Source organism: Lactuca sativa, chromosome 7, assembly GCF_002870075.4.
Source record: "Lactuca sativa cultivar Salinas chromosome 7, Lsat_Salinas_v11, whole genome shotgun sequence".
Classification (NCBI taxonomy): Eukaryota; Viridiplantae; Streptophyta; class Magnoliopsida; order Asterales; family Asteraceae; genus Lactuca; species Lactuca sativa.
The window spans coordinates 4,361,179-4,372,291 of NC_056629.2; the positions used below are offsets into that span (position 1 = coordinate 4,361,179).

The following is an 11,113-nucleotide window of genomic DNA, read 5'->3' on the forward strand; positions in this document are numbered from 1 at the left end:
CTAACGACGTTGGTTACGAAGTCGTCCTCTCTGAACAGGAAGAAGTACCAGCATACAAGTGTAAGATCAAGTTGCCTCAAATAGACAACAAGTTCTTCGATCAACAAGTGCCTTACGAGACTTCTATATGGGGGCGAGGTATATCTTTGTCAGCCACGAGTGGTCGTAAAGTAGAAGTGAAAGAATTTCATGGGGGGGCGGCGGCTTTATTTAGAGGAATAAAACTACATTACAACGTCAATGAAGAGGTAAGGGAGTTTAGAGCGTTTATAACTAGAGATGAACTAGATTTTCGTCATGTGGGGAATGCTCATTCCCTGTTAGAAGCAGTTAGATAAACGATAGAAGACAAATCGGAACAAAAATGACCCAACAAAAGTAGATTAACTATATGATCTGTCAAAAAGTTGGAGTTTGACTTTTGTTTTATATCTTGGCATCTTGCTAAATTATATTTTAATGGAATATGTGATTTCCTAGTTTTATGTTTTATGTTTTATGTTTAACTGATGCATAGAAACTGAAACTGGGGGTCATGAGTTTCGAAAAGTTCTCGCGAGGCATCATTATTCCAATTCCAGGTCTAGTATGCTATGATTTTTGTAAGGCTATGTTTTTTGTAGCCATAATTTAAAGAATCAGTGGTAAAATAAATTAGGTTGAAAATGGAATGTCTTGCGCATCGATAGTTTTTATTTCTCCACTGAAAATAACTATATATTGACATTTATACCCTTCTATTTAATTAATAAACTAGATGATGACCCCGCGTAAAACGCGGAGAACATATAAAAATGTATAAAAAAGTTGGCACTATAAAAAAATAAAGTAACATAAACAGACTTAGCATTATTGCTAACATTTAAATGTTTGAAAAAAAAAAGAAACACTTGAATATCTAAATAGTTGAAGGATCTCTTTGTAAACATAACTTTTTGTTTTATTAGTTGGACAACCTTCCTCGTAATATATGAGTACCTTCAATCCCTTTTAACTTGTGACGCGAGAAACAAAAAATATATAACTGAAAATGAGTGAAGACAAGCTTATGCAAGTATAATCCAACATTTTATAATTATTGTCATTGACTTTTGTTAGTGGCCATAACAAAATAAACTACTATAGGGAATTGCCTCCGCTGAAAACAGAATGAGATTATTTCATTAGACGGAGTTAAATTCATGCAAGGTATATAAGTAGTCTCCATAAAGAATCTATCATATATGATTCAGGCTTCAATGACGTTTCTTCCAAGCCTAACAATCTATAATCTAGTACAATTCCATAGTCTTTTGGTTTGGTCGATATTACAAAGTAATATGACTGGAACACCTATTTTTAGTGTAAGTTTATGGTTGGAAATTCTAGATGCCTTAAAATCATTCAACATAACTAAAGAGTAAATTGATTCCTCAAAAAAACCTGGTAACTCTGTATCACGTAGAGAATTTGAACTCCTATGTTTTCCCTTCATCTTTCATCAATCCTAAATGTAGTCATTGGTAGCATCATATTCTTCATTTGTAGGGACCAAAATAGCTTTATCTTGAAAATATGATTGATCATCAAGATGATTTTCAAAGGATAGATAAATGATGGATACAATTGAATGAATATGGTCACCTATAGAGCGAACAACAACGTCTTCTGGAAATTCAATTTCAGCTTTACCATTATTAGGGCCGCCAATATTACCATCACCAATTTTAACAATCCACTCATCAAATGCTTTTGCCTCATCCAAATCTTAGTTATACAACAAAAATAAATCTCATGTTTACGGTTAAACGTAAAACTGTACATCACGCCGTAATTTGGACGAATATGATGCATGCACAGTATCCAAACAATTGCCTCTTTGTATTGCTAGAAGAATTTGTCTAAAGCCATCTCCATATAAAATGGTCTTGCCTCCAAACGATTCTTAAAGATAAATACCTACAGAGCAATGATATCCTCTTTGTTGACCATATTTGATGTATAAACTTCATTGTCGTTGAATTGTTCGTCAGAGTTCACTAATACTTTTGTATTGACACGCGATATCCCTCTAGTCAATGCCACATAAAGTTGGCCATGCGTGAAACCGATTCTGGGAGATAAATACCTACATTTGGAATTGTTTCTCCGTAAGCTTTTTTGATTGCCATCGCGAAACATAATTTGATTAGAAATTGTTTTCTTATCAGCTTGAATGGTAACATGTCATCTTCATGCGGACATAGAGGAAACCTTGGACCAAATCTCTAGATAGTTTATTTTGACTATTAGTGATGCAATGGTACTAAATAATTTCTTTTGATGATAAGTTTCAGACGACTATTTAGGGGCTTAAGGTTTCGAGGGAGGGTGTGTTGCAATAAATATTAGCAAATTGGTTAAAAAATGAGACTTATTTATAAATGCAAATTTTCATATATTCTTAGTAGGAACATGTTATACTTTAAAGAAGACGTAATATATTGTTCTTTTATCATCTCTTATTCATATATAAGTATACATTAATCCTAAAAAAATAGTTATTTTGTCAAAATATCTGTTTAAAACTAAAATAATATGTGAAATTTATTTTAAAACGGATAGATGCTAACACTCTTTTTCGTAATATGATTTTCATATATGAAAAACATAAACCATGATTACTTTTATAATTTGAAAAATTAAAACATGATTACTTTTATATATCTAACAAAATTTTCGTATAACAAAACTTTAGAGCATAATTAATCGTTTAAAGATAATAATGAAATATTGAAATAAAGAATCAATTAATTGGTTGCTATCTTATTTTTATTTTTATAAGGTGATAATCCCGTTATGTCTTATTTAAAAACTTATGTTATAATATAACTTATATATATATATATATATATATATATATATATATATATATATATATATATATATATATATGATAAATACAAAATAATTTAATATATTGTTATCATTCTACTTTTTTTTTTGAAAATTTCAATACTAAAAACAAATTTTCTCTAGAAAATTGTTATATTAATGACCTACTAATTAACAATTAAATTTATATATTACATAAATGGCTCACATGTGAACAAAAGTACACAAATGGTCCATATTTGAAATGTTTTTCTTACATAAATGGTCTATTACGCGAAAGAAAATGAAAATGTACTTTCCATTAATAAAATGTTTTCAAAAAAATCCTATTAATTAGCTCTAATGTAGAATTTTTTTTCTAGATTAGCCAAAAAGAATACGGAAAAGTCATTTTTTGAAACTACGATGCTATTTATGAACTTTTTTGCAAAGTTTAATGCTATTAATGATTTTTTTTTTCCAGAAAACAATCGTTTAAATGAGCTTCAATATACAAAAAATTTAACTTTCCATATCAACTAAAAATAATCCAAAAAAGTCATTTTTTAATAGTATGATGCTATGTATGAACTTTTTTTTTTCAAAGTTTAATATTAAAAGCAATTTTTTTTCCAAAAAATGTCCTAATATAAGGTTAAAAGAACATATTGTAAAATATTTATCGATCTACATGAGCAAAAATTAAACGTTTCCATCAATACCCAATAAGGTATATAAATCATGTCTCATTCTGTAATGAATTTCAATGTCCCACAATGTGGAATCCCCTCAGTCGCAGCATTTCATAACTCAAACCACATCCGATAATCAATATGAAGAGAAGCTGCAATAAAAAATAATAATTGTCACCATCTTATACAAATATTAGAGATTATTGGGGTATTAAATAGTTAATAACTTGCAATTAAATATAATTTTCAAATACAACTTAGTATGAGAAACTAACCAATGTGATCAGAGTCAAAGAAGGCATTATAGCTAAAACATAAACAAATAACTATTAGGGATGAAACATGAAACTTTAAGGAGAAACATACAAATTTAAACCGTGAAGGATAACAAAAACCGACAAGTATATTTTTAAAGTAATTTAAACCAATATATTTTTAAAGTAATTTAAACCGGGCCGCAAGTTTATCCCAATATTGTTCCCTTAAGCATTTCATTGAACAGGTAGTAGACAGGTAGACCAACCAAAATTTCCAAGTATCCAAATCAAGGTCTCAAATCCTAACACATCAAAAAAAACGAAAAAAAAAACAAATTTGTGATTTTAACAACCAAAACCAAAGGATATAACATACATTGTGTATGAGTCTATCGTTTATAATTTGATTGCTCAACTTATTGAACAATTCGTCAAAAGTATGAAAAAAATGGGGAATCCCATAGAAAGATCCGATTCAAATTTCTAAATAACACAAATGTGACAATTAATTTTCAAACCATAAAATTTGACATCCTCATAACATAAAAATCAAAATATATTTTACTTACGTTCACAAGAACCCAGATGAATTTGACCATTTCTGTTGTTTGTCAACTCCAATTTCGACCTACAAGAAATCTAAAAAAAATCAAGCAACTTGAGTAACAATCATTTTCATGTTGTCACAACTTTAGCATAAATATCGATAAATAGTACAAATATTAGTTATCAAGAAATAAACATATATGATATGACTAAAAAGTTGTCAAGTGAAATTTGAGTTACTTGTTTTCTTACCTTTATCTGATGTATTTATAATTCCAGTCGGTCGACTACAAATCTAAATCGTTAAGTAAAAATCAAAACAACATGTTTTCCTCCATTTTCTTCTCCACTACAAAACTTAGGTTAAATATATTATGTAAAGAATTGAGGGAGGCGGGGTATTTTTGTATTTTATTTTTTGTGAGATATAATTGTCATTAATAGAATTCCTAATTTAATTCATTTTATTTTTGGTGATATTTAATTGTCATTAATAGAATTCTTAATTTAATTCATTTTATTTTTGGTGAGATTTAAGTGTGATTAACGGAATTCTAATTTAAAACGTAATATACGTTTTATAAAATCTATTGACAAAAATAAATGGGTTGACAAAGATGATGTCATCAAATAATCCAATGGTGGAAAATATATGATTGAAATGCAATCAATGGTCCTGATTTCTTCAGTTTAGAATTAAATGTTCTCTTTTAATAATATTTAGAGATATTGAAGGGATATTAATTTCAAAATTGTTTCTGATATTAATTTCACATTCTCTAAGTATACGACACTTTCTCATCAAAGTGTTCCAGAAAACTTGCCCAATTTCATTTTCATAAGCTAAATGTTAATTATTAGAATTGTGATTTTTGAAGATTTTTGTTGTATTCACTGGATAAACACTTTCTGAACAATTGGATGAATTACTTAACAAAAGATGATCCGGAAATTGATGAACAAGTGTGGAATCAACGTCTTTCGTTGGTTCAAATAAACCCAAATCGTTGTAACGGGGAAGATGTAAACTCAGTCAAACTCGACTAAGAACCTAGGCTAATGGTGTTTTCCGGCGAATTCCTTCACTGGTGGAGGAGAAGAAACTAAGCCACCGTGGCTCTACTTACCAACGATGTTTTTCAGCGAATTCCTCACCGGTGGAGAATAAAGCTATCGTCGCTGTTGAAACTAAGCCCACTGTGGGGTCTTTACATCTTAATCCTTACCTATGGTATTTTACGATGAATTCCTTCACCTTGCTGCCCTTTCCGGCGCCACCAAAGCAATAATTAATATTTTGTGTATTTTGTTTAGACAAGATCCTCGTTGATGATGCTCATGGGGATGTCAACAAAATTGGGGACAATTTGACAACTGTAATCTTTTCAATTTAATAGCATTTATTTGTAACTAGGGGCATAAGTGTCTTTATAATTTTTTTCCAATGGTTGCATAAAAGTACTCCAAAAAGTACTCCGTGGAAGAATCAGGCCCCTTAAAAAAAAGAATAAGGATGGCAAACGAGACAAGAGGTGGCGGCTAGGGTAAAGCAGTGAGGCACAAGGAAGAATGAAAGAGAGAAAATATGAAAACTTTGAAATGTATAATTAGGTATTACTATGATAGCATGCAATCAAAGCATTTCCCCGTTAATATATTTTTCTCATTATCATTCAATATATAATAATTTAATACTTTCCCATGGATCCCATGGGGATGATCACTAGAGCATCGAGGAAATAAACTACATGGATGTAGTGGTAAAATAACGTCAGTCTCAAAGATATGCAATGATGCACATTTTCTATCAATTGGAGTCAGTTACACCTTAGGGCATCCACAATAGGGGTTCAATAGGAGTTGAATAGATGGTGATTAGAATTAAATATAGGTTGAATGAAGTGTGGGTGATGATATGGAGGAGGGTTGAATGAAAGAGTTGTATGATCATTGAGTGATTGGATAAAATTAATTTTCTCTTTTTTAACTAAATTTCAAACAAATATATATATATATATATATATATATATATATATATATATATATGTAATTATATTCTCTTATATTTTTATATTTTTCTAATTAAACCACAAATAAAATTAGAGAAAATTCGAGAAATGACCAAAAAGGGGAGGTGATTTGAAGAAAATAACCAAGAAAAAATAGATTTTGAAAAATGACCAAAGGATCCGCAAAGCACCCTCTTCTCTACAGCTTTGCGGAATCTTTGTTTTTTGATTTTTTTAAATTTCTTTTAGTTTTTCGTTTTTTTGCATTCATTTTCGTTTATTAATACTATTTTTTTTAAATACACTAATACCTTATGAGATTATTATGTAAAAATTTTGACAAAAAAAGTTAATAATAATGAAATGTTTTATGTAATACCTTTGCTACTGATGTATGTTTTCCATGTATTTTTACTCTTTTGTATTTTATGTTATATGGAATAAAGTTGAAGTTAACTCAACTGGTTTCGTAAATAATCTAATACAAACCAAATACATATAAATAACGTAATACAAACTGGTGCATATAAATAACCTAATTAAAATTATACAAATATTCTATGTTTTTTATAGGTTACAAAACATACTTTAGAAAACATAAACATACAACATTCATACTAAACATACTATGAAATAAACTTCATTCATTCAAATCGAACCACAAAAACTTTGATTTGTTTTCATATTATGTCTATGGGTTTTCTGTTGCTTGTGTCCCTAGGTTTATTGTCTCTTGCATCCATTGGTTATCTGATTGTTGCTGCCATTGCTACTCGGTGCAACCCTGCCATTGGTTTTGTGGCTATTCCTGCGGTCGGTATTCGATCCCTTGCATCCATTGGTTATGTGGCTCCTGCTGCCATTGATGTTCTGTCTGTTTTGTCCATTGGTTGTTTGGCTGTTGCTGCCATTGATGTTCGATCTCTTGTGTCCATTGGTGTCTGGTTGTTGCTGTCATTGATGTTCAGTCTGTTGTGTCCATTGGTTGTCTGGCTGTTGTTACCGTTGTTGTTTAGTATGTTGCGTCCACTGGTTCTATGGCTCATGCTACCATTGGTTTTTGGTCGCTTGCGTCAGTTCCTCTTCTTTCCCTTTTGTCATACTCCCTGACGCGCTAGTACGTTTTTTACTTTTACTTTGGTTATTTGGAACGATTTCCTTAAACGTCCTTGCATTATGAGTTGTGTTATGACATCTACTACACCTTCTTATTTTTGGTTCCTCACTTTGAGAGGGAATACGATTGGTTTTTTTTTGGTCTACTGGCTTGACGTATTTCCATCACAGGAGGGTTAACAACCACAAGGTCATCCAGAACCTCCCAATCAAGAGGGTATACGTCCTGCTCATACGTTCTTCGATATGTTTCAATTTTATAAGCATCTATAGCCATATGCCCACAGTGATCAATTTTCAAGTGCGTTAAAACCATTATCACATGACCACATGGCAAACCAGTTATTTGTCAATATCTACAAGAACAAGTCTTTTCCCTCAAATTCCTTATGCCACCACTTTTGAAGTCATGCACTTGATATGTTTTATTGTCAACACCGGATACCGACCATCCTTGAATCCCCTCTTTATTTTTTTAACCATATCTTCAGCCCACTTCGTAAGTATTATTGTACTTTTTCTGTTAAAACAAACATATATTATTATATATGACATTTATCATATAATTGAAAAATAAACATAATCATACCTGCAACCATCCACCGTTTGTTAAACCATTTCTGCATAAGTGCGTAAACGAACTCAATAAGTGGTAATATATGAAACTTCCTTGCTTTATTTGATACATCATTCATGGACCCAGCACTATTTGAGGTCATATAATCATACCTCGTGGTAGGGCAATACGCTCTGGTCCATTTCTCACGTAGAATTTGACTGAGATATGTCGCTATATTATCTTTTATATTACGAAGTCTCCCCTCAATAGAATTCAAACTCAATGGTTTTGTAAACTCTTACCAGCTTCCAAAACAAAATTGCTATTTTTTTTGGTTTTTTTCAAAGGTGTGGACTATGTTTCCTATTAGATGAAAAACACACAATCCATGTTGAGCATTTGGAAAAACATTTTGAATACTTACAGTAATTGCGGTTCCCCTATCTTTGACCATTGTCAGACCTTCCACATCACCAATGCATTCATGTAGTTTTTCAAGAAACCATGTCCAAGAATCCTTAGTCTCTTTTGGGCAAATTCCATACCCAATAGGCAATATCTGATTGTTGCCATCCATGGCCACTGCATGCAAGATGATGCCTTTATACTTTCTATTCAAATGAGCATCATCCACAATAATAATTTTTCTACAACACTCTCTGAAAGCACGTATCTGCAACAAGAATATAAAAACCATTAATATATCAACAATATAATTTGTTTATAAAGATTTAAGAAAATAACAAATATATTTAAAAATATATTACCGCGCATACAATAGAGAAAAAATAATACTCAAAACGATCATCCGAATCAGTTTTTATGTACGCCACAGTACCAGGATTATGTTTCTTCATATTGTGAAAATAAACTGGAAGTTTAGAGAAACTTTCTTCGGGGATCCCTATCATCAATCCCAGAGAAAATTCTCTAGCATGCCACGCTTGTGAATAACTCATATTTATTTGTAGCAAAGCATTCATATCTCTAATTATATCTTTAGGCTTCCAAACTCTCAAACTTCCTTGACCCATAATGTCATGTATTATGGTTCCCACAACTTCGCTATTTGCTTGCCTATGATTTGGGTGTATAAGCAATGAAGAACATGTATGCTCGTCATTAAACATCTTAATTTTAAACATTTATGTTCCTTTAATGAGAGATGAGTATAAACGCCAATGATAGTTTTCTTGCATACAAATAACCTGGTATTGAGATTTTGAAGATTTTTCAACCTTTATCTGAAACTTTTCTCTAACAACTTTCGATTTAACAGCAAACTCTAGCTCTTTTTTGTGTTATAGGTTTTATTGACAATTAATTTATCATTCAGATCTAAACCGTGAAATGGTCCAGGTTCAAGAATAGGTTCTGGACAATCAAGAATAGAAGGAATACAATACCATGGATTAAAAGCAGTTTTATGTTTCGTGTACTCATCATCTGACCACTCTTCATTTGATTTTTCCTCACATCTTTGATCATCAACTTTAGGAACTTCTTACAATGTTGATTGATGATTTGATGGTGCAGTTTTCACCAACTTCTGAGCACATGTTGCTTGCTTATGGGGAGGCGTCATAGCTTTCTTCTGAAAAGCATTGATATCAATGGAGACGCATCTTTATCCATTTACACAAATTTGAAGGTAAATAATAGGGTGTCAGTATTTTTATAAATAACTGTGTTGAAAAAAAATAAAAAAGGTTGAGGTTTTGAATGTTGTAAGTATATAGAGTTTCAAATATGGAAGTGGTGAGTGTGCTTCCCAGTGCAGAAGACGAGGTGAATATGGCTTGCTTTCACCATTTCTCTAGGGGTGGTATTGTCTATGGCACAAAGGTCTTTCTCTCTAGCGATTAGACCATTATATTCTGTTTGACCATTTAAAATAGACATCTTCTATGAGTTCCAGCTTCAAGAGGAGGCTCCTTTGGCACTCAAATGTATTGATAAATGCAAAGAAGGGGGATTTGATGATCTATTTATGACTAAAATTGATTTTCCTGCTAACTTTGACTATTACATGAGGTAACTCAATCATACCCTTTTCTCCAGTTCTTCCAATATTTTGAAATTCTTCATTTATTCTTTTATGTATGCTCTTCGAGATTGAACTTAAAGGGGAAGGCTGAAGTTGTATGTTGTTACTGATTGGTTTGCAACAACCATACTAAGCTTAACTCGCATTTCTTACTACTCTAGGGACGCTTTGGTAATTTCCATAAACTATCTCCTCAACAACTGTTTAAATTAGTGATTAATTTAAAATATATATAATAATAATTGCAGATTTAGTATGGAAGAAGCTCCTTCTATTGTTATTCTAAGAGACCCCGATGTCAAACCTGTAGTCTAACTTGGCTCAATCAATAATTCAAGACTTATTAATGTCATGGAACAAAATAAACATCAAGGTGCATAAATCATTTTTGTTATTTTTCACACCTAATATTATATTTAATTATTTATTTTTTCATTAGTGCTTCCCCAATTAAGAAGTGTTACATCTATGGAGGTTGGTTGTGATCCAAAAGGCTACTCACGTGCTAGAAATGACACCACAATTTGATATTGTGTTGTTCTTATTGGAAGACAAAGCACAAAACTCCATCAAATGTGTGAAGTAAGATTCTTATCTTAATTCATAAAACAATAGTCTTTTTATTTCTTTTCTTTTCTTTCTTCAGAGCTCTCATTGGCCAAAATCTGTGAGATACTAATTCTTTTATTTATTTATTTATTTGTAAATCCCATCTCACCTTTTAGTTTTTGTGTTTTTGTTGTTGTTGGCAGCTTCAAAAATAATCTACACCAGAAGACATTGATGATGTGGATGCAGTACATGCCACAAGATTTCAGAGGAACATTAATCAGACAACAATGAGAAAGGTCTGAAAGAAATAAGCAATCAGAAGTTGATGCTTTGGTAAATTCAGGTGGTACCATACGTGACAGATATGCCCTTCTTTGGAATCAACAAATGGAAAGGTAATAAAATAATAAATAATAATATTCTTTTTTTCATAATCCATGTTTTTTTTATGTCTTGATTGGTTCTGCAACAAGTGTCTACAAGAATCTTGTGAAATATCTAGT

At 31.3% G+C, this 11,113-nt stretch overlaps 1 protein-coding gene across 1 annotated transcript; it reads right to left on the minus strand.

The window, feature by feature from the left end:
- Nucleotides 1–7,558: 7,558 nt before the first annotated feature.
- LOC128127108 (uncharacterized) lies at nucleotides 7,559–9,045 on the minus strand. The gene is made up of 3 exons (XM_052765468.1): nucleotides 8,779–9,045; nucleotides 8,436–8,684; nucleotides 7,559–7,678 (listed from the first exon to the last, which is right to left on the minus strand). Exons 1-3 carry the CDS (start codon nucleotides 9,043–9,045, stop codon nucleotides 7,559–7,561), a joined length of 636 nt encoding a protein of 211 aa, XP_052621428.1.
- Nucleotides 9,046–11,113: the final 2,068 nt, after the last annotated feature.

What these genes read in the sequence shown, in the direction of transcription:
- LOC128127108 (XM_052765468.1), bottom strand. Translation starts at nt 9,045, where the DNA reads ATGGGTCAAGGAAGTTTGAGAGTTTGGAAGCCTAAAGATATAATTAGA. An exon ending in TTTTCTCTATTGTATGCGCG is followed by an intron (nt 8,685 to 8,778) that starts GTAATATATTTT and finishes TTCTTGTTGCAG; the next exon opens with ATACGTGCTTTCAGAGAGTG. An exon ending in ATAGGGGAACCGCAATTACT is followed by an intron (nt 7,679 to 8,435) that starts GTAAGTATTCAA and finishes ACGTATGAGCAG; the next exon opens with GACGTATACCCTCTTGATTG.